A 23812-nucleotide genomic window follows, 5' to 3' on the forward strand; every position below is an offset into this window, starting at 1 on the left:
GCATTGCATATTACATGCAAAGTTTTGCAACATTTCAGCTGAGAAAGTTCCTTGAGATGCTTGGTGCAAAAGAAGTCCAGCAGTCGAATAAGTAGAGGAGATACTGCTGTCACCTCCCTCTCCCACTCTCGGGCTCTCCGCGCACGTACGACGTTAAACATCTGAGAATTCCCCTAGGAAAAAAGCCTGTTTCACCGCCATTAAGGCAATCAGATTAAAGGAGGGCTGGAGACTTTGGATTTCAGAGTCTTGGACCTTGAGGAACAGGCGGTTTGGGATGGTGACAGCTGGTTCCGCAACTTCCCAGCTGTGCAGCTGTGGGCAGACTGTTTCACCTTCCTGTGCTTCCGTCTTCTGCGTAAAATGTACTAATGCTGTTCTCAGTTTGTTGCGAGATCGTCAAGCATGATGGACAAGAAAGCATTCTTGAGACGTTTTAGGGTTGCAACTTAGCAAGTTTATCTAAGTAGCACGGGGACAGGACCCCTGGGGCAGAAAGGGCTGAGCTTTGGCTTCGTCAAGCTGGCCTGACAAGCTTAGTGCTCAGGACGGGCGGGGGGGGGGAGGGGGCGGGACACGTGCAGGGCGGGTTCGATCATGAATGTTTCTTTGAATGTCCACTGGCAAAACTACTTTCTGTAGTAACTGTGGGCGCGATGTACAGGCAGACGTGAGACCCTGTAAGAACTCAGCACCCAGGGGCGCCTGGGTGGCTCAGTTGGTTAAGCGGCTGCCTTCCGCTCAGGTCATGATCCTGGAGTCCTGGGATCGAGCCCCATGTCAGGCTCCCTGCTCAGTGGGGAGCCTGCTTCTCCCTCTGCCTCTGCCTGCTGCTCCCCCCCCCCCGCTCGTGCTCTCTCTCATTCACTCTCTCTCTCAAATAGATAAAAAATAATTCTAAAAAAAATCTTAAGAACTTAGCACCCAGCACGTATTGGATTCTTATCAGAACCACGCAGGCTATTCGTCAGCGTCTGGGCTAAAGGTGAACGTTTCTCTGTTCCTAGCCCTCATCAGTTTGACACGCGGTTGCTGGGGAAGTAAGTTAAAACACTGGTATATTTTAATGGCTCGAAAAATGATGATAATGATGAAAGTCGCCTGATCCGGACTTTTTAGGAAATTACTGACTCTGTGCCTGGTTCCTGACAAAAGGAAAAGGCAAGGGTGAAAGTCAGGAGTGCTGTGGGCCTGAATGACGATCGCGGCAGGTCTGCGTGCGGGGGGAGGAAGGCAGCAGCTCTGGACCCAGGGGCTCCTGCGGGCGCCGGGGAGCGGGAGGCGAGAGCACCTCGGCCAGCGCCGGTCACCGGTACGGCCGCCCCATCCTCCTTGGCAGTCCTCGGTGAAGTGCACAGTGCGCACTACTTGTTTTTCTTCAATTTTTTTATTGCGGTAAAATACGTAACAGAAAACTTACCGTCTGAACCGTTTTTAAGCGTACAGTTCAGCGGTATTAAGTACATTCATACTGCTGGGCAACCATCATAGACGGGGGAGGAGGGGTGCAGGCAGAGGGAGAAAGAATCCTAAGCAGGCTTTGCATCCAGCACGAGCCCGGCACAGAGTTCATCTCATGACCCTGAGATCATGACCCAAGGGGGAATCAAGAGTCGGGAACTTAACCGACTGAGCCATCCAGGCACCCCGACCACCACCATTCTACTTCCTGTCTCCAGGATTTTGACTAAGTACTCCTAAGAAATGGGATCATTCACTACTTGTCTTTCTGTGTCTGGCTTATTTCACTGAGCATCAAGTCCTCAAGGTTCATCCATGTTGTGGCATATGCCAGAATTTCCTGCCTTTTTAAGGCTGAATAACGTTCCATTGCATAAAGTTCATAATACTTTTTTTATATTAAAAATTAGGGTCTGAAAACATTATGATCTGGGGGCTGCCCTTCAGCAACCTGTTTGGGGAAAGAGACATGCTTTCTCCATCAGCTGTCTTCCTCCTCCCTGGACTCCTCGAGAAATGTTGCATTTTGCACCTGGGGAGGGTTACCACACCTAGTTAGCCCAATGTTTTCCCTACAGAATTTCAGTGTGTCTGGAAATTCACCTTTTAAAGAGAAGAAGTGAAGGCAGGACAAAGAAAGGTGTGAGAATTGGTGGAAATAATTACTCCAGAGTGCGATTTCCTGGACGGCCTTCTCCCACTCGCTGGGTAAAACAGCAAAAGAGTGCTGAATTCAGGAGTTAGATTTTATAGGACCAGAAAATGAACTTAGGAAACTAGCCTGTTTTTAGTGTTCATTTCTTTTTTTTTTTTTAAGTTTATTTATTTATTTATTTGAGAGAGAGAGAATGAGAGAGAGTAAGCACATGAGAGGGGGGAGGGTCAGAGGGAGAAGCAGACTCCCTGCCGAGCAGGGAGCCCGATGCGGGACTCGATCCCGGGACTCCAGGATCATGACCTGAGCCGAAGGCAGTCGCTTAACCAACTGAGCCACCCAGGCGCCCTTAGTGTTCATTTCTTTTTGATTCTTACTGAACACGGTAAAGGGGATTACAGATACACACTGAATTGGCAACTCCCAAATATTGTTGACGGAGGGTAAGACTGCAGAGTGATGCAATGGGGAAGCATGGCATATACTCTTAGAGACCGGACTAGCTGTTAGAAGAGGCTCCACTTGAAAGGTTTCCCTGCCAAGGGAGTTTTCCACTGAGTCATTTCCAGTAGGTGAGGTCAGATGAGACCTGGAGTGGCCAGAACACAAGGATCCTCCTGCCATCATTCTCCCCAGAGGCCACTTTCAGTGTGGACCAAGCTGTGGTCACCCTACCAGGAACGGAAGAGCCTGTGCCAGGGCTTTTCCCCTGACCCGTCTCGGGGAAGGCCAAACTTTCACCCAGTGGACCACAGCGTCCGACCCCAACGTCAGCGAGGCTCTGGGAGAGTCCTGAGGGATGGGAGGGATGCCTGGAATTCATCCCCATCACACTTTAGCTGATTCCTGAGAATCCCGATTCGTCCCCTCCACTTCTCCTCAGGGCTTCCCCTAAGGCAATGCCTTGCCTAGTTCCCCCGAGGACACAGTGACATTAGCATGTTAATCACCTCGCTCCGGCCCCGGGCGGTGGGAATGCTCCGCCCACAGGAAGCTGAAATTCCTCCCCCTAGTCTTCAAGGCTCTCAGAGTCTGTCCTGTTTCTCATTCCCCCAGCTTCTATCTAAAGCTTGACTCTGTCCCTGACTCTTTGCTCTCCCATTGCTCAGAATCTTCTACCACAACCTCCCGCTGGTGACTCTAGTACTTATGTAATTTAAGGATGGGGGCAGGAGACAATGAGCAAAAGATTTCCTTTGTGGTTCAGGGTTTCGGGCACTAGTTCTAAAACTAGCCTCCGCTAGAGGGAGACTTCATCTCACGAAAGAAAAGATGAGACCTTAGCCTGAGAGGAAGCAGAGGTGTTAACTCATTTATGTAGCTTTTTAATTGTAGCCAACTCTCTCTTTAAAAAAAAACTTTGTTCCTCTGCCTGGGCGGGGGGGGGGCGGGCAGCAGGCAGAGCTCTCTCTCTCTCTCTGACAAATAAATAAAATCTTTAAAAAAAATAAAAAAACCCTTTGTTTTGAAAATAATAGAATTCATTTTAATGAATTTTAATGAATTTAATGAATGTTTTTTAATGGAATTGAATTGCTTTTACTTTTAAATTTATTTTATAATTATTTAAAATATTTACATGGTTCTAAAATCAACTCTGCAAAACAAGGTATATTCAAAGTTTATCTTCTATCCCTGTCCTTTCCACCTTATTCTTCCCTCTCCCTAATTATACTGTTTATATTTTATATTTCCATCTTTTTATTTATTTATTTATTTATTTATTTATTTGAGACACAGAGACAGAGCATAAGCAGGGGGGAGGGGGGAGGAGGGAGAGGGAGAAGCAGACTCTCCACTGAGCAGGGAGCCTGATGCAAGTCTTGATCCCAGGACCCTGAGATCATGACTTGAGCCAAAGGCAGACACTTAACCAACTGGGCCACCAAGGTGCCCCCTTTTCCATTATTTTTATGTTAGAAATATATATATATATTTACATCTCCTTTTTTAGATAAACAAGAGCATACTATTCACATGCACATGTCCTACACCTCACTTTATTCACTTGAAAGTATTTCTTGACGATCATTCCATAGTAGCATATTCCTCATTCCTTTTTTTTTTTTTAAGTCAGCTCTAAGCCCAAGGTGGGGCTTGAACTCAAGACTCCAAGATCAAGAGTCGCATGCTCTAGGGACTGAGCCAGCCGGGCGCCCCCTCACTGCTCTTTACAATTGCATAATACTTTGTGTGGAGGTGCTGCCGTCTTATTGACAGTTCCAGCTTTTACAGATAATTCTGTGTTTAATAGCACATATTTCTTTTCATATTTTTGCTGGAGTATCTTTGGGATAGATTTCTAAAAGTGGGATTGATGTGGGAGCAAAAGCAGAAGAAAAATGTCCTTCCTACTTGCAGCCCATTGACAAGTCCCTGAAACAGGCAGAGGGACATTCCTTCAGGAGCTCAGCTGCCTCCGTGTTAATGCTTTGCTAAGGGCAAAAGGCAATCATAGCTTAACATTATCCCGACCCCCTAGGATCCTGTAAGTCTACTTTAACATGTAAAAATTCCTTTGGGGGCGCCTGGGTGGCTCAGTGGTTAAGCATCTACCTTCGGCCAGGTCATGATCATTATTTTTTTCCCTGCTCAGCGGGGAGCCTACTTGTCTCTCTCTGTCAAATAAATAAATAAATAAAATCTTAAAAAAAAAAAAAAAAGAAGACGTCTCAAGAATTCTTTCTTGGCCGTCGGCTTCGAACCCCAACCACTTCTGACATCAGGATTGCGTAATAAAAAGGTATTGCCGTTTGTGCCAGCTAGATATTGCCAAATCTCCTATGGTGGAGGTTGTCCCAGTTTGCATTTCCGTACTCAGCATATCAGAGTGTCTGTTTCCTCACAGCCTGGCCAACAGAGTATGCTATCAACATTTTAGATGTATGCCAATCGCAAGGGTGAGATATGTATCTCCATGTCATTTTAACGTGCATTTTTAAAAAAGATTTTATGTATTTATGTATTTATTTATTTATTAAAGATTTTATTTATTTGACAGAGAGAGACACAGCGAGAGAGGGAACACAAGCAGGGGGAGTGGGAGAGGGAGAAGCAGGCTTCCCGCAGAGCAGGGAGCCCGATGAGGGGCTCGATCCCAGGACCCTGGGATCATGACCTGAGCCGAAGGCAGATGCTTCACGACTGAGCCACCCAGGCGCCCCAAGATTTTATTTATTTATTTGACAGAGAGAGAGAGACAGCAAGAGAGGGAACACAAGCAGGGGCAGTGGGAGAGGGAGAAACAGGCTTCCCGCTGAGCAGGGAGCCTGATGCGGGGCTCGATCCCAGGACTCTGGGACCACGACCTGAGCCAAAGGCAGATGCTTAACAACTGAGCCCCTAGGGTTTTTTTCTTCTGTATTTTTAGTTTTTTTTTTAATCAGTGATATTCTTTGTCTATAATTTATAACATTTTTTCCAGTTGTCTTTTCACTTTGCCTTTTGTTGTTATTATGTATTAAAATCTGTCAGTCTGCATCTATGGAGATAATCATACATTCTGTTTCACTTTGGATCTATTAATATGATAGATATTAATGGGTTTCCTAATCTGACTGTCCATTCTTGCATTCACAGAGTTATCATCCACTTGGTCATGATAAATATTTTTTTAATGTGCTGTTGGATTCTGCTTGCTAATGTTTTATATAAAATTTTTGCATAGGGAAGCCTGGCTGGCTCGGTTGGAAGAGCACGTGACTCTTGATCTTGAGGTCGTGTGTTCAAGCCCCATGTTGGGTGTAGAGATTATTTAAATAAATAAAACTTTTTAAAAAGATTTTTGCATCAATATTAATAAGTGAAATGTCCTACCCTGTTCTTCTTTATTATAGTTTTTGTCATGGTTCCAAAGTTCAGGTTTGGGAATTCATAACTCACTACATAACACGCATTTGGGGGTTTTCCTTCTTTCACCATGCTCTAGAATAGTTTAAGAAGGCTTTTTTATTTTATTTTATAAGATTTTATTTATTTATTTGACAGAGAGACAGCTGGAGAGGGAACACAAGCAGGGGGAGCGGGAGAGGGGAAGCAGGCTTCCCTCAGAGCAGGGAGCCCGATGTGGGGCTCGATGCAGGGCTGGATCCCAGGACGCTGGGATCATGACCTGAGCTGAAGGCAGATGCTTAATGACTGAGCCATGCAGGCGCCCCTAAGAAGGCTTTTTTAAAGTTTGATAGAATCCCCTAGTGAAACTGTCTGAGCCTGTTTTGTTTTGTAGGAACTCTAACTAGTTTAATTTTGTTTATGTTAAATGGTCTGTTTAGGCTTTCTGTCTCCACAGGGGTCAATTGTGTTAAACTGGATTTTTTTTTTTTTTAAGAATTTATTTATTTATTTGACAGAGAGAGAGAGACAGTGAGAGAGGGAACACAAAGGGGGTGAGTGGGAGAGGGAGAAGCAGGCTTCCCGCGGAGCAGGGAGCCGGATGCGGGGCTCGATCCCAGGACCCTGGAATCATGACCTGAGCAGAAGGCAGACGCCTAACCAACTGAGCCACTCAGGCGCCCCTAAATTGGATTTTTCTACAAAATTATCCACTTAATGTAGATTTTCAAATATATTTACATAGAATATTTTTTAAATTTCCCCTCCTATGTCTCTTCATTTCTAATTTCATGGATTTGTGCTGTCTCCCTCCTTTTATTTTTGAGTAGTTTAGCTAAGAAGTTAATTTTATTTTTTCAAACAGACTGGCTGGGATTTGTTAGTGTTACTTTTTGTTGCTGTTGTTTTCAAACCCATTCATCTCTGCCTTTCTTTTTACTTATTGCTTCTTTCTGCTGTCATTGGTTTACCTTTTTTTTTTCTAGTTTCTTGAGTGTAATGTTCATTCATTTTTACTTTAATTCATGTAGGTTTTTTTTTTTAAAGATTTTATTTATTTATTTGACAGAGAGAGACACAGCGAGAGAGGGAACACAAGCAGGGGGAGCGGAAGAGGGACAAGCAGGCTTCCCGCTGAGCAGGGAGCCCGATGCGATGCGGGACTCATCCCAGGACCCTGGGATCAAGACCTGAGCCCAAGGCAGCCGCTTAACGACTGAGCCACCCAGGCGCCCCTCATATAGGTATCTGTATCATAAATATTTCTCTGATAGCTGTTTTAACTATTTCTCATAGATTCTGGTTTTCATTATCACTATTTTCTTTTTTTTTTAATGAATGAGTTTTTTTTTTAAGATTTTATTTATTTATCTGACAGAGAGAGAGGAAGCACAAGTAGGCAGAGCGGCAGGCAGAGGGAGAGGGAGAAGCAGGCTCCCTGCTGAGCAAGGAGCCTGATGCGGGCTCAATCCCAGGACCCCAGGACCATGACCTGAGCCCAAGGCAGATGCTTAACCAACTGAGCCACCCGGACACCCCCATTATTACTATGTTCAAAAAATTCTACAACTTGTGTTGCATTTCCCCTTTGACCCAAGAGTGGTTTAATAGCATGTTTTTTACATTTCCTGTTAGAAGAGCCTTTTTGGTTTGTTGTTGTTAATACCTAGTTATATTACATTGTGGCCAGAGAATACTATTTGTTTTATTATTTTTTCCCCTTGGAATTTACTGAAATTTTCTTTGAGGTCTAAGATGTGAATGTGCTACATTCTTGTGATATTGTGAATACTTTAAAATGCATTTGGGCGGCGCCTGGGTGGCTCAGTCGTTAAGTGTCTGCCTTCGTCTGCCTTCGGCTTGGGTCATGGTCCCAGGGTCCTGGGATCAAGCCCTGCGTCGGGCTCCCTGCTTGGCTGGGAGCCTGCTTCTCCCTCTCCTCCCTGCTCGTGCTTTCTCTCACTATCTCTGTCTGTCTCTCTCTCAAATAAATAATAAATAAAATCTTTAAAAAAAATGCATTTGGGAAAAAAAGCGTATTCTCTATTATCAAGGTTCAGAGTTTAAAACACATTAAATCTATCTTATTTATTACATTGTTTAGGTTTTCTATGCCCTTACTAATTTCGTGTTCACTTCATCTTTCTAGATCTGAGAGATCTGTAACAGTCTCCAATTACTGGTGGGCTTCTATTTCTCCGTGTTAAGTGTAATTCTCTTCTTTTTTCAAATTGCAGTAAAAGTTTATCTCGTAAAACTTTTTACTCAGAATTCTCCTTTCTTGGATAATTACAATTGCAATCCCTGCTTCAGTTAAAAAAATAAAAACAAAAAAACAAAAAAAAATACCTCTGGTACATTTTTGTTTCAGTCATTTATTTTTAGCCTTCCCGAGTCTCCTCATTTCAGATGTGTTTCATTTACACAGCACAGTGCTGGGTTTTGCTTTGTCAGTCGATGTGAAAATCATTTTCTTTAACAGGCACGTGGTAGACTCCTTAATATATTTATTGATGTGATCAATATGTTTGACCTCTGATCTGCCTGTTTTATATATATATATTTTAAAGATTTTATTTGAGAGAAAGAGAGAGAATGAGTGCGGGTAGGGGCAGAGGGAGAAGCAGACTGCACACGGAGCAGGGAGCCTGACATAGGGCTCCATCCGAGGACCCCGAGATTGTGACCTGAGCCAAAGTCAGAGCTTAACCGACTGAGCCACCCAGGCGCCCCTATGTTATATTTTTATATATTTAAGTCTTTCACCATGTGATCTATTTCATTTGCTTCCTCCTCTCCCCTCACCTCCCTTTTTTTTAACATACCTTCTGGCATTTAGGAAGAGTTTGTATTTTTATTCTAATGGTTACTTTTATCCTAAAACTTTTTTTAAAAAGGTTTTATTTATTTATTCATGAGAGAGAGAGAGAGGCTGAGGGAGAAGCAGGCTCCCAAGGAGCAGGGAGCCCGATGCGGGACTCGATCCCAGGACCCTGGGATCAAGACCCGAGCTGAAGGCACTTAACCATAGGCACCCTATCCTAAAACTTTTATACAATACCTAAGTTCTCTCTCTTTTTGGCTATTGTCTACGTGACCACATGAGAATATCTATATTGGTCTTTGCCCCTCCCATCCCTGTTCCTGGCGGAGCTCCTAAAACCCCTCTAATTTCTAAGTGATAAGAGCACTAGGAGGATCTTTTGCTCTGGTATTTGGTCTCTGACCCTAGTTCCTTACACAGAGCTCCTAAATCCCTTGGAATTTCCTGGGTAATAGGAGAGTCTTTGTTCTGAGGCAACTCTGTGGGGGCTCGTGGATGGGGGCCGGTCACCAGAAAGACCGGAGACCTGATTAGAAGCCTAGAATTTTCAGGCCCACCCCCATTCTCCAGAGAGGGAGGAGGGGCTGGAAATGGAGTTAATGATTGATCATGCCTAGGTGATGCAGGCTCCCTAAAAACCCCAATAATACAGGGTTTGGAGGGCTTCCCGGCGGGTGAACATGAGGAGGAGCGGGTGAGGGGCATGCCTGGAGAGGGCGGGCAAGCACCACACCAGCGCACATACCTTGCCCAAAGCATCTCTTTCCTCTGGGTGTTCCTCTGTATCCTTAATCACATCCATTTATAATAAGCTGGGAAGCAGTACGGACAGTTTTCCTGAGTTCTGTGAGCCACTCTAGCAAATTAATTAAACTCCAGGAGATGGTCATGAGAACCTCTCCCTTACAGCCATCAGGCAGAAGCCCAGGTGACAATCTGGACTTGGCAGCTGACACCTGAACTGGGGCGGGGGTGGAGGAGGGGTCGGTCTCGTGGGACTGAGCCCTCACCTCAGGGACCTGATACCATCTCTAGGTGGACTGTGTTGGAACGGAGTTACATTGTAGGCCACCCAGCTGGAGTCACCGAACTGCTTGGTGTGGGACCCCCCACCCCACGTCTGGTGTCAGCAGTATGTTTGAAAGACTCCTAATATGGAGAAACATCAAACCAATCTAGCAATCTCTCTCTCTTTTTTTAATGTCTTGCTGAGTACTTTCTATAGTTTTTTTTTTTTTTTTTAAAGTGGGCTCTATGCTCAACTTGGGGCTTGAACTCACAACCCCTAGGGCAAGAGTCCCATGCTACCCACTGAGCCAGCCAGGTGCCCCAGTCTAGAACTCTCTTAACCCCCCTCTTCTTGCTCTCCTCCAGCAGCTAACCTGAGGCAAAATCTGTCTAGTCCTAGTTAACATCTGTACCTGACAATGACTACTTCTCATATACTCTCCCTGAACTCTCATCGACAGCTGTACTAGATTTCAGGGTTGCCAAGAAACCCGGGAACATAAAAGAATACATATTCATGGTTTGAGATCGTATGTCAATACACGATAAAATAATAGTATCTGTTTTCAGACTTTATGGCCACCCCCCATGCTGTCCAAGCACACAGCTATCATATGCTACGGACTCCATTACAGCCAAGGAAACATACGTTTCATTCTCACCGCAAGCGAGAGATACTGCTGTCCTTCCAGTCATTTTGGTTGTATACACCTTGTTCTCTGGATTCCTCAGGAAGGGTTCTGATCAAGAATATTCTTCTTTCAGGGTGTGTGGGGGGAGATATAATAGCAGTTTCCAATAGAGGGGAAGAAAATAGAATCAGAAACTCGTAACCTATAGAGAAGTTTTGAAGTAACCTCTTTATTTGCGGCCATCCATCTCTCCCCTGCTTACTGTGCACAGAACTGTACTGTGTGTGGAATTCTAAGGGAATAGACAGAAGCCATGGGACATGGATAGTTCAAGGGTGAGCCAGTAGCTTGGTCAGATAAGATCCTGTGAGTCCAGGAAAATAGGCACAAGCCAGGTTCTAATCTAGATTCACCGCCACCTGCCCCAATGAAGTAATATGCAGCGTACCTTGGAACTATCTGGAAGAAACCTTGGGGAGCTGATGGTATGACTAGAGACAAAGATTCAGGGGTCAAATTGTAATAGATGAGATGCCCGAAGTTTTACTAATGGGGGGGGGCGCGGTTTACTAACGATTTCTGGTTTTTAAAATTACCATGAGGAAAAAATACAAATAAAATAAAAATTACCATGGGAAGAAAAATACATCGAAAGTACATGTTGCTGACTTTTGGCTGTTATAAATTAGAAAGCACCAAATAAGGTAGTTTATCCAACAATGCAAATTTCTGAGGGAGAAGTTGCTCTAGATCCCTTTAATATCTAGGAAGGAGTATGGGATGAAAGCAAACATCGTAGATATCTAGTCAATTCTATCAAGACTCCAAAATTTGCCAGAGAATCTGACACATGGTTGGATGGAGTATAACCTCTTTGGAAGACAATTGGGCAATATCTATCAAAATGCAGCAGGGCAACTGGCTGGCTCAGTCGGTGGAGCCTACGACTCTCGATCTCAGGGTTGTAAATTCGAGCCCCACGCTGGGGATAGAGATGACTTAAAATCTTAAAAAAAAAATGGAATACCCTTGTATTTTTACTGTATAATTTCATTTCTATAAGTTTATCCCACAAATATGCTCACAAGGATGCAAAATAACACCTGTACAAAGTTATTCATCTCTGCATTGTTGTAACAGCAACAGAACTAAATGTTCAGCATAGGACACTGATTAGATAAAGTGTAACACATCATCCGTGTAATACTAAGCAGCTATAAGAAAGCTCTATGCACTAATATGTAATGGTATTCGAAATATTTTTTTTTCTTTTTTTAAGATTTCATTTTTAAGTCATCTCTACACCCAACGTGGGGCTCGAATTTACAACCCCGAGATTGAGAGTCACATACTCTACAGAGTCACCCAGGCGCCCCCAAAATACATCTCTTAATCTTAACGTAAGTAGTATGATATGATATAATTTGTGTAAAATGTAACAGCGATGAATAAAATACATGTTTCTATTTATTATTTCTATTTCTTGTATAGGCACACAACCTTTGACAAACTACACAAAAACTGCTAACTGGCTATGGGAAAGTTATCACTTATTTTCTTAAAAAAAGATCTACTGGTTCAAAGCAAAAGCAGGAAATCTTTATCGTCTATGGTCTCTCGCCACTGAAACTGACCAGTATTCTTTTTCTCCTTCTCCTTCTCTCCTATTACATTAGTAAGACTCTAACTAGGTTGCAAGAAAGATAACAAGCCCAACGTACCTGAGGATGCTGACTGGCTTGTGGAGAAGTAAGAATAAAGCACTCTGGTGAAAAACAGATGGAAAAAAAATCTCTCTCTTCCTGACCATGATCTACCTTCCACATTCTTGTACTCCGTAAGGCCCAAACTATACTTCCTACTTTTGGGATCTGCTATATATCTCCTATAACTTTATAAATAAATGTCCCCCTTTTCTGTTTAAGGTAACCTGAATAGGTACCTCTTTTTATTGGGGGGTCTTGAGCCAGCAGTGATGCCAAACGTACTGAGCACTCACTTTGCCTCGGTGTCCTCCTGGGCAATGTCACAAATGTTTACTGCTCAAAAACTAAGACTATCCCCATTTCATGCTCTAAAGGAACTGAGATGAGAAAGATTAAGTCACTTGTCCAAGGTCACACACTTCCGGAAGAGCTAGAATTTAAGCCAGGCAGTCTGACTCCACAAATCATGTGGGTGGTTGCCCCCAATTAGGTACAATTTATCCATTACCTGTAGATAACAAAGTACACTTGTAATTCAATGCAGATGATCGCAATCCAAATAAAAGATTTCCTGAGGTCTAATTTCAGGCATCAGAGAACTGAAGCAAACGATGAGAATACCTTGAGGCATATTTTGTGAATGAGGCCTTCCAACTTTGAAAGAGTTAAATCTGATCCAATGAAAGACCATCACCTGTGGCTGAAGGCAACCCGTCAATCCGAAGAAAGACTACACTTCAGTACGATTTTATTAGAAGCTTGAAATTGCCTGTTATTATTTACAATTTCCTACTGTTTGTGAAGTTCTAACTAGAGAATTCACATAGGACCAACCCAGGATTGGATTTTAAAGAGACAAATAACCTAAAATGGGCACCTCTCCCCCAAGAATAATGGGTTAGAGGATCCAGAAACAGACCCAAATAAATTAAGGAATGATGCTGAGACAACTAGTTAGGCATCTGGAGCCTGATCTTAGTGTAGTCACCAAAATAAATTCTAGGAGGAACAAAAATTTAAATATAAAAACAAACTATGGGTGAATTATTTTTTTAAACATTGGAATTTACAAAAAGCCATTCAAAGCATAAGACCCAGAAGCATACAAAGAAAGAGCAATAAATTTGACTACATAAATATTAAAAACATGTCCATGGTGCAAAAAACAACAACAACAACAACAACAAACGGTGGCTACCAACAAATTAAATGACAGATACACTGGCAGGAAATATTTGCAACATATCTGACAAAAGGACTAATTTCCTGAATATGTAAAGAAGTCAGACAGATTAGTAAAAATGATCAACAGCCCAACAGCAAATGGCAAAAGACATAGAAAGTTATTTTTAGGAAAAAATAATAATAAAAGAAATAAAAAGGCTCATAAACATGGAAAAAAATCATAAAATTGAAGAAATGCAAATTTAAAACAATGCTACACCATGTTTTACATCCAACATAAGAGACAATATAATGTAATAGTTAAAATTGATAGCTCTAGAGTCAGAATACTTGGGATTAAATGCTGGCTCTACTCCTTACTGTGTATGCCCCAGTTTCCTTGGCTGGGGTGGTTATAAGAACCAAATGAGAAAATGTAATAAAAAGCAATTAGAACCGTGGCTGGCATATAGTAATTATGTTCATTCTTATTATCAGATTGACAAAAACAGTAAAAACATGAGTAGTAGTGTTGGAAAGAGAAGACTGGGCCTCTCAGATACGGTCAGAAGATGTATAAACTGGCACAATGTCTTTGGCAACTTGCATTCTAATTGCACAAGCCATTTGACTTCGCAATTCACTTTTAGAAATGTATCGTATCGATCACATGTTCATAAAATTATAACCTATCTATATATATTCATAAAGATATACATATATATATATAGCTTTTCATTGCACGACTGTCTATAACAGGGGCGCCTGGGTGGCTCAGTTGGTTAAGTGTCCAACTCGGTTTCCGTTCAGGTCATGGTCTCAGTTTCGGGAGATTAAGCCCCGTGACGAGCTCCCCACTCAGCGAGGAATCTGCCTCCCCTCGCTCTCTTCCTCTGCCCCTCCCCCTGCTCACGCACTCTCTCTCTCAAATAAACAAATCTTAAAAAGAATGTCTATAACAACAACAGACTGGAAATAACCTAACTGATCATCCAAATGGAATAATATACTGTCATGAAAAAACATCCCCAAGATAGTAAAAAAACAATCACAGAACAATGTGGAGATTTTGCCACTGTTAGTGTTAGAATGCATAGAATATTTCTGGAAGGAGACACAAGAAATAGTAAAAGTAGTTACTACCGTAATAGTAACAGCAATCGCCTCTGAGGAGCAAGACTGGGAGTTGAAGTCAGATGGAGATTTGCTTTTCATTAAACATCCTTCTGTAAAAATGGAATGATCCGCCCCACGTACATTACTTTTTCCATTAAACAAAAGCTAGTTGATTTTTAAAAATAAGAGTGCAGTCATCAGATAATCTTACAACTCTATCGGAAAACCATACCAGCTGAAGACAGAAGTTCTAAGAGAAATGCTGGTTGTTTGACTATCCCTGGCTTTGAGGACACAGTGGATGTCCTAGAGCAAAGTCCTTGGTTCTGAAGGTTATCACTCTAGAGTGCTGAGAACCACAGGGATACCCAGAAGTCCTCTTCCCAGACCTCACGTTCTCCGGCTGTTTCCCACGTGAGCCTACCGAACAAGGGCTGTTTTACCTCCCTCTCTCCAAGTGTAGGAGTGCTCTTATACTTGATGTGTCAGTTGGGATGATGACTTTGGGGGGAAAACAAGGACTGACAACTGTCCCCCTATAATGCTCTCTTGGTTCTCAATGATTTCTTTGAACAACTTACTTGTTTTTTCCTTTCATCTTCACATCTCATGTTATAAATAGACTTACAACTCATAAAGCAGTTTCACTTTCTCATTAATTCTGACAACCCAGGAGATGGATACAATAATGCCATTTTAGACGAGTCTCGGAGGGGTTGCCTAGTCCCACCAATATTAGGTTTGTGTCCTGGCACCACCACTGAGCTCTCCAAACCTGGCGCTTTCCACAGCATCGCTTTCTCCATCCCTGCCCAGTCTCCCGCCACTGGCTCCCAATTCTACCTCACCCCTGCCAACACCACGCACCTGTGGTCTTAGGCCCTGCGATCCTAGAGGGAGGGAGGAGACGGGAGTCATTCAAGGACAGAGGACAAGATACGCTTCTTCCTTCTGGGGATAAATCTGACTCGCTTTTTAAAACATTGTTCCTCTGTTACTCTGAGAAAATGAAGAAGTGGACCCTCTAACCTGAGTCTCACCAGCACCTACTATGCAGTGATACTGACCGGCCACCTCCCACTTTATCCCATGTACCCTGTAAAGGCAGCTAAGTTATCTTCACAATATAAATGAGTCTACAGCAACTTAGAAGGGGAGCCAATCATTTAACGTCACACAGCTCCCATGATGCTATGTCAAGTGAGGACTCCAACCCCAGCGCCTGGCTCTCAAGTCCAGGGTACATTCCAGCACACTGCCCCCAAAACACAGCGCTTGGTGTTCCACGGTTTGTTAAGATGGTTGAAGACCACAGTCAAGGACAATCCAGAAGCTCTCAAGTAGGGTAAGTTATGCTATTAAAAAGACAGGGCCGCTCTTCAGCTCATTTTTTCATATTTATTTAGTCTCTCGTATCTCTAAAATGAAAACAAACCTGAATTTCCGGGGAAAGGCTGGGGCAGTGTCATCCAAGAAAGTGAGTAACAAGTAGAAGGGGCAGGCAGGCCCAGAAGGTCCGCCTTCCGCGGTTGCCAAGCAACAAATGTAAACAGCACGAAGTGGCAGGATCATGGCCACTAACTACAGTGCCAACCAGGTAAGCTCTTTTTCCATCTCTAACATTGAATTTTGCGTTTGGACTGACCCTCCCAGAGGATTCTGATTATTGAATGAATAGCTGAACGTGGGGTGAGATGGTATTTTTCACTTCTTTAGCTCGTCAGGGTAGTGAGGGCCCATGGACAAGCAAAAGGGTTGTTTGCAGGATCTACGTAAGAGGTCAGCAGCGTTTTTTCTGTAAAGGGTCAAAGGGTAAATATTTTATTTTGGGGGCCATGTGGCAAAATCAGAGATGTTCTGTAGGTACTTAACAATAGCAAGAGAAAATATTTTTCCATAAATTTTTTGACAAAATTCAAAATATTGTAACCGTAATTTTTTGTAATACTAATGAAAAAATAGAATTCTTTTGGGATGAGAAAACACTTTACTTCATTGGGAGGAGTATGGAGTAGAACAGCAAAGCTACTGTTCCCTTTTATCAAATCAATTGCAAATACCCATCTGTAAAAACCATTCTTTGCTTTCTCAGGTCATCCCAGGACAGACAGGAGGATGGATTGGGCCCATGGGCCACATTTGCCCACCCCTGGTCTAGACCAGGACTGCCCAATAAAAAGATAATGCGAGTCACAAATGTAATTTAAACTTTTCTAGTAGCTATATGAAAAACACTAAAAAGCAATAAAATTAACCTTAATAATATATTTAACCTGATAAGTCTAAAATATTATTTCAATGTTTAATCAATATTTAAAAAGGTGTAATAAGATGCTCACATTCTCTTTTTTTGTACTAACTCTCCGAAATTACAAAGCACCTCCACTGGGACTACTCACATTTCAAGTGTCCGATAACCACACGTGGCTAGCGGCGCCATGTTGAACAGTATACATTTAGACCAAAAAATTACATCCCTTCTATAGTGAGTTAAAGCCTAGCTTGGCTGTTCAGGTCTTTGGTCCTCAACTCTAAAGAACTGTGCCTCGTCATCATTTCCTGGGCACGGGGCCTTCGAGCCTCAGAGAGATTCTCATCTTTCTCTCCACAGTACGAAAAAGCTTTCTCACCCAAGTATCTACGGAACTGGTCTCCCGCCAAGCCAACAAAAGAGGTATTGCATGTGCAGTGCTCCCAAAGCACCAGTTTCTGATTCTTTCCACCACGTTCTCTGTAACTCACTGGCACCTAATTCCTTTAGCCGCCTCTAAATTCCCATATCCTCCTCTCCCTCAGCCCTTAACTTGAACCCCTTGGATACCTTCAGTCTCTTTTCCACTCCATTTTCACAAGCAGTTCTCTCCTCACCTCTACCCAGAGAATTTCTTCCCATGAAGGCTACACTCAGATTATCGCCAATGATCGTGGTCATCTGTTGCCTTCGGTGCCCCGTTCCAAGGTGAGATACTGATCCCCACTCCTACTGAGGAAGGTAAAGAACTGCGGCACAGAACCGGAGTAACCGAGATGGGAGGTTTGCAATCTAGCACGGCCACTATCTGGAAATTAAAGTTCAATCTAATTCCCACTGCAACATGACTGCCCCCAAACTTCCAGCCAGTTTATCCAACACGATAGAGCTGTGCTTAGCACCCGGAACACCTTAAACTGACGAATGAACGCCTTCACATGATGACACTTACGCAGCGAGTACTCTGCTAGACTTAGCCTAAGGACATGGAATTTAAGTTAAGCCATGAGAGTTAATGTGATGAAAAAATCACGGTAACCTAAATGAGAAAGGGGGTAAAGGATGAGTGGGGAGACTGGGAGACTGTGCTTCCACTCTGATTTCATTACCATGCATCCCAAGGGTGAAGGGTGGAAGGAAGACAACAGACCTGCCAATAGGCCAGTAGTCCTGGGAGAAGCCTGTTGAAGAACCTCGTCTTCTTCCTTTTAGGCAAGTCCTTGGGGATCTTTCATGGGTACCTGGCAAATGCCTCTGAAGATACCCCCTGCTCGGGTGACCCTGACCTCCCGTACAGTTGCTGGTGCTGCCTCCCTCACCAAATGGATACAGAAAAATCCTGATTTGCTCAAGGCCTCCAATGGGCTGCGTCCTGAAATCTTAGGCAAGGTATCTATTCCTCCCACCTAACCTCAAATCCTATTATCTGCATTTCTTTTCAATCTCAAAAATGCCTGTTATACCACCACTATCCCAGCAGGGGGAACCTTGAACCAATTCTGTCTTACCCTATCTAGTCCCTTGTCTTCCGACACCTAAAGAGACGTGCTAAGGACATATTCCCCCCCACAGTACAAAATTATCTGATCTGACCTTTTGTCCATGGTATAGGGAGAAAGGGAGTGAGAATTTTAAGATGGATTGGGAATGATCTAGGCCTGACCAGAAATATGATTGTCTCTTCCATTCTACCCGGCAGCCTCGTGATCCAGACAGTCAGAGGAAACTCGGGAAGCTTACCACAAAAACTGTACAACAAGCCTCGAGTCCAACCATAATTCCCAGCTCCCCAGCTGTAAATCTCAATTCCCCAGACCAACCCCAAAGCTCACACCCCTCTGCAGGTCACACTCCAGGTCCCCAAAGCCCAGCCAACTCTCTCAAGAGCCCACCAGGGAGCCCATGCATGCTAGAACACTGGGCAGGTCCTAATCCAGCTGCGGTCCAGAAATACAAACCTGGAATTCCAGAGGCACCAAGGGACCACACTGAGAAAACTTGTCTAGAGACTTAGTGATGTAAGCAGGACCCCCAGTGAGGGACGTAGAACAGGGGAATTATAGGGTGGGAATAAAGGCAAACTTGGAAAATAAACATCATTTGTTGAATCTATTACTGATTTGGATGTTTTTTTCCTCCTGGTATGGCTGCCTCTTGTAACCCATGACTAGGAGGCGGGTTGGAGGAAATAGAGTAGGAAAAAGAACACGGCAGTGGCTTGAGGTGGAACACATTTTTACAAGGACTGAGTCAGCTATCCTCCAAAAGTGACCAAGAGGAAGCTGGTCTGAACTGTAGCAAAAGAAACCTCAGGGGCGCCTGGGTGGCTCAGTCATTAAGCGTCTGCCTTCAGCTCAGGTCATGACTTCTGGGTCCTGGGATCGAGCCCTGCATTGGGCTCCCTCCTCAGTGGGGAGTCTGCTTCTCCCTCTCCCACTCCCCCTGCTTGTGTTCCCTCTCTCACTGTGTCTCTCTCTATCAAATAAATAAATAAAGTCTTAAAAAAAAAAGAAACCTCAAAGAACCAGTCTCTCACCCCCAGCCCCTCACTTTTCATCCTGAGCATGCACAACTACTTCTAAGTCAGAAATACGATTGTTTGGTAGAGAATGCATATGCATATCTGGAGAAGATGGAGGAAGTAAAGGGAAGGGAAGCTAGAGTAGAAGACACTATCCTTGTCTATGACTTCACATCTGACGACAGAACACACGGAGAAGACAAACTAGAGAGAGTTATAAAAGTAAAACTCAAGCAAAAGTACATACAGAGTTTGAAAAGGGAAAACACAAAAGTGATTGGAAGTCAGAGAAGAAAAACAAAGAGAGATGGTAAGTAGAAATTTAGGGCAGAATAACAAACATGAGGACTACTGTACCCCAACCCAATCATCCAAATGGTAGGAAGCCACCAAAAAAGGGTAAGAAGTTCCTTATCCACTTCCCAGCTTTCAACATCTGCTTATCATTCTCCTATTCTGCAGGCTTCCTGCCGATGGCTGTTCAGTGTAATGCCCTTGCCAAACCCTTCCCAGCTCCAATGCCAAAGTGTTCCCTCATGAACCCCTGTCCCCCACTCCAAGGACAAGTACAGAGGACATAGGGTTTAAGCTGGAGGAAGGCTACAAAGGCTTCCCAGGGCTAGCCCAGCAAGAAAGGAGATGTGATCATCACGTAAAGCAGAAGACCACTTGGGAGCTGGGAGGAAGACTGTTGAGGCGGCAGGTCCCCACTGTCTTAGCTTCAGTGAGGTCTTCCTGTCCAACTGCCACCAATTACAGTCATTGCTCCTCCTCTCCAACCCACCGCTTTAACTGGCTGGCCAACAACTCAGACAAGATAGATCTGCTACCTTTGAGTTTCCAAAGACTATCAAAACAGCACTCCTGCCAAGGGAGTGAGAGATTCAAGAGGCCGGCCCATATGGATTTTAAAAGCAGCAAGCTTTCCCATTAAATTACAAATTTTTGCCAGGTCTTCAATGATCCCTCCTCTCTTATCTCTGCTCTCCTTTCTCTCCCAGTCTATATACTTAGCTCATCATCCCTTAGCTGCCACCTCCACTGGTCCTCGGGCTCCCTTACTGGATCATCATTTGCTGAACTGTACCCTGAGGTTTATGAGCAGTTCTCAGTGGGATTCTGGAGCCTGTGATAATGCAAAGCTTCCACATGCTTAACCTCCTTTCTCTTGCTCCTTCCTTCTCCGAGGCCTCTGCACGATATTCCATCTCTGGCTACTTGCATTTGATTCCCTAAACACTGTTTCAACGGTCGGCCGCAGGACAAGCTGTTTCCCTCCCAAGAAAGGTCAGATTGGGGGATGTAAATGCCTGAGACCAGAGGGAGAGGGAGGAAATTGGCTCCTCCCCAACCGCCATTCTCTTGGTTTCTCTAGATTTCAAGGAGAGTCAAAGACAAAATGAGTATTTTAATTCAGTTTCAGAAACAGACGTCACATGAATTTGGATTAGAAAAGAGGCTTGTTTTTCCAGAAATGCGGGGGGGGGGGGAATAACCCTTAATAGGTTCATTGTAATCTTCTGGATCTTCCTTTTGCATTAAAAGCTATATATCTTCTCCCCAAAGCACCTGCTTTAAGAGTCAACTGACCCTCTTTATCTCCAGCTAGCTGGGACAGGCTAATTCCCCTCCACCCCCATCCCTCTTCTTTCAGTCATACTGTGTGGGTGCTGAAGACCCTGGGCTCTGACCAATGAACACAACTGTCCTTTAAGCTAGCAGCCCACAGGCAATGGAACCCAAAGCCCCACGGCAGAGGCCACAGAGCCTCCACTGTTTCCACTGTCTCGGGAAGAAGGAGCCAAAAGCTGACCGTCAGCACAAATCAAGGCCCAATATGGAGAGAGAATGAGGGCTTCCAGGCCCAGAGAAGGCTGCAAGCTGGGGGCAGGAAAAGGGAAGTTTTGAGTCATTCCATCTTTAGAAACAAGGGAGGAAACCGGACCCTCTTCCACTGCTCGGGTTCTAGGAGGTACTCTACTATTGCTAAGCTCCGAGGGGATGTGCAAGCACAAAAGGGTCTAAATAAATCGGGAGAACTTTGTCTTGGCTGGAGAAGAGAGTGACAAACAGGAAGATAGGTCAGTGATTCATTTATGGGAAGACAATGCTGGGAACTTCAGCTCTTCACATGGCTGCCAGCCCTACAGAGGACAACACAGTAAGAACCAAGACAGCCACTCCAGACTGGTCCAGCTGGGGAATCTTCAGGCCTTTCCCTAGGTCCCACATCTGCAGAAAAAAGAAAAGAAAAAAAAGAGAAGAAAGAATTTCAGCCATCAGGGCCCTGGGTACTCTCCTTTCTGAGAAAGGAGCTCCACCTCATGGAACGGGCAACTGGTCTTGGCGTGGTTCTAGGGAAAAGCACTTCTCCTGGACCCGCCTTTCTCACACCCACAACGTGGTACCTACCACCCACTTGTCCCAGTGACAGAAAAGGCATATATACGAAGTATAGCCCCTACGTACAAAAGCTTCCAGACTAAAGACATCAAACTTTCCCTTATGGAACAAAACCAAATCAATGTTTCCCAAAGTGTGTTCCTCCACAAACCAGTTCCTCAGAATGCTAAAAGGTGTTGCATGGGGGAGAAAAGTTCCATGGTCGAATAAATTTAGTAAACATTTAACTGCAAGACTTTTGAAACAATTTATTAACATACACCGTGAAGCTCCAACAGGGATATAAGATACATGGTTTCTTAGATAAGGTCAACCACAGAACCACCACCACCTCCCCCCACCCCTGCCTCGGGAAGTAACATCCAGTCAGAGAACTAGAATTCTAAAAAACCCTCTGGGATCTAGACACTATTTCTCAATTTCGTTTGCCAGTATATTTACAGCACAAGTTCATGAAAGAATAAGCAATATTTACCATTAGTATGTGTGCTGCATTCTATGTATTATATGCTATTAAATTTCTGGGGTTTTTTGGTTTTTTGTTTTTAAAGTAAGCTCTACACCCAATGTGGGGCTTAAACCCACAACCCCAAGATCAAAAGTCACACTCTCCACCAACTGAGCCAGCCAGGAGCCCCTAAATTTCTGGGTGTGTTGGTAATAACCCACTAAATTGGTTTTCTACCCACTACATCAAAACCCAGGGTTTTAAAAACACTGATCTAGCCTCTCCTGTGCCCCAGGGATATTGCCGTATTATAATCTAAGTCACTAAAAGATCCCCTAGGGCAAAGGTAGAATTCTTAGGTTCTACACTTTCCATACTTGACTGCCCCAATCTAACACAAACGCCCACACTCTGAATGTTAAACTAAATTAGGAGTACTTAAAAGTTAGAGAGAACCAGAGGGGGAGGGGGCGGCGGGGGCGGGGGGGGGGGGGGGAGAATCGAGGCTCTACTTAGATCAGATTAGGGATCGAGCAGGTCCCCACACAGAGCTGTTTTATTTATATAGGTACAGTGTTTTACCAAAAAAAATGGAGTCCTACTGGCGGGTGGTGACGGGGGGATACTCTCTAGAAGGCCAGAGACCTGGTCACTTCCCACTCTTTTCTATCAATTCCACTCCCCTCTCCCCATTAGATCTTCTGGAAAGGCAACTATCAAGCTCAGAGGGCAAGAGCTAGGGCTGTCTGTCATGGAGAACAGATCAAATCCTGTCCCACACTCAAGAGCCAGTACTTTCTACAAGAAAAAATAAAAGCAGATTTAAGGGGTAAGAAAAGCCTTTAGGCTCCTCACTTCTCTCAACGAAGAGCTTACCATTACAGGCAGGAACCAGGGCAGAAAAACCTTGACTGAGTTCTGAGATTTTACAAAACCTCTTCCTCTTCCCTCCCCACATACTGAGACAAAAGCAAATATATGGTAAGCCCTGCTAAGAGCCCGGATGTGAACAGAGGAAGCTGATCAGCTGATTTTCATTAGAGAGATTGGTTCTATGGAATAAGAAGTCATTAATGGAAATGCCCTCCTTCTCTATCCCCTCCCGGAGGGAAGTGAATTCATTGTGAATCAAACTGAACACTGCCCCAGGGAACAGTTGATAGATACACTTAATAGGTCATTTAGTCTCTCACTTTTCTGATTCCATTAAACTGTCTATTGGACCATATTGAAATTCAGAGAGTGCGTGCCTCTAGATTCTGATGTGGAAATTATAAAGGTCAGATTAAGGCAAGAATATCCATCTGACAGATGGCTCAGGTTAGGAAGGAACTGGAAGACAAGAAAGAATGGAATCATAATTGTCTTCCTGGGAAAGAAAGCAATACTAGGGGTAGGGAGACCACAAAACATGAAATCCTAAAATGTTGGAGGAGGGACTGATCTCTGACCTGGGGCAGGCATGATTAAGCTTTAATTCCATTATATAAAGAGAAGGAGGTGGTGCCTGGGTGGCTCAGTGGTTAAGCGTCTGCCTTCAGCTCAGGTCATGATCCCGGGGTTCTGGGATCGAGCCCCACCTCGGGCTCCCCCTGCTTCTCCCTCTCCCCCGTCCCTGCTCCTGCTCTCTCTCATTCTCTCTCCTGTGCATGTGCTCTCTCTCTCTAATGAATAAACAAAATCTTAAAAAAAAAAAAGAAAGAGAGAGAGAGAAGGAGGGGCTCCTGGGTGGCTCAATCAATTAAGTGTCCGACTCTTGGTTTCGGCTTAGGTCAGATCTCAGGGTCCTGGG

At 44.0% G+C, this 23812-nt stretch overlaps 2 protein-coding genes across 2 annotated transcripts in view; one reads left to right on the forward strand and one right to left on the reverse strand.

Moving 5' to 3' along the window:
• Window positions 1-15810: 15810 nt before the first annotated feature.
• On the forward strand, window positions 15811-18995 carry CFAP126 (cilia and flagella associated protein 126). The gene is made up of 5 exons (XM_032397244.1): window positions 15811-15994; window positions 17009-17071; window positions 17276-17356; window positions 17861-18037; window positions 18348-18995. The coding sequence occupies exons 1-5, from the start codon at window positions 15968-15970 to the stop codon at window positions 18660-18662; spliced, it is 663 nt and encodes a 220-aa protein (XP_032253135.1). The 5' UTR covers window positions 15811-15967; the 3' UTR covers window positions 18663-18995.
• Window positions 18996-19468: 473 nt separating this feature from the next.
• Window positions 19469-23812, reverse strand: part of SDHC (succinate dehydrogenase complex subunit C) — a 35720-nt gene continuing 31376 nt past the window's right edge. Inside the window, exon 6 of the mRNA XM_032397238.1 lies at window positions 19469-21401. Within this exon, the coding sequence (XP_032253129.1) occupies window positions 21297-21401 (105 nt within the window). The 3' untranslated portion in view covers window positions 19469-21296. The remainder of the gene's footprint in view (window positions 21402-23812) is intronic.

The sequence above is a fragment of the Phoca vitulina genome, unplaced genomic scaffold (assembly GCF_004348235.1).
Source record: "Phoca vitulina isolate PV1807 unplaced genomic scaffold, GSC_HSeal_1.0 scaffold97, whole genome shotgun sequence".
Lineage (NCBI taxonomy): Eukaryota > Metazoa > Chordata > Mammalia > Carnivora > Phocidae > Phoca > Phoca vitulina.

Excerpts from the sequence above, each read along its gene's own strand:
- CFAP126 (XM_032397244.1), top strand. The coding sequence starts at position 15,968 with ATGGCCACTAACTACAGTGCCAACCAG. Across the intron at positions 17,072-17,275 it reads CCGCCAAGCCAACAAAAGAG|AGAATTTCTTCCCATGAAGG; the intron begins GTATTGCATGTG and ends ACCTCTACCCAG. Across the intron at positions 18,038-18,347 it reads GTCCTGAAATCTTAGGCAAG|CCTCGTGATCCAGACAGTCA; the intron begins GTATCTATTCCT and ends TCTACCCGGCAG.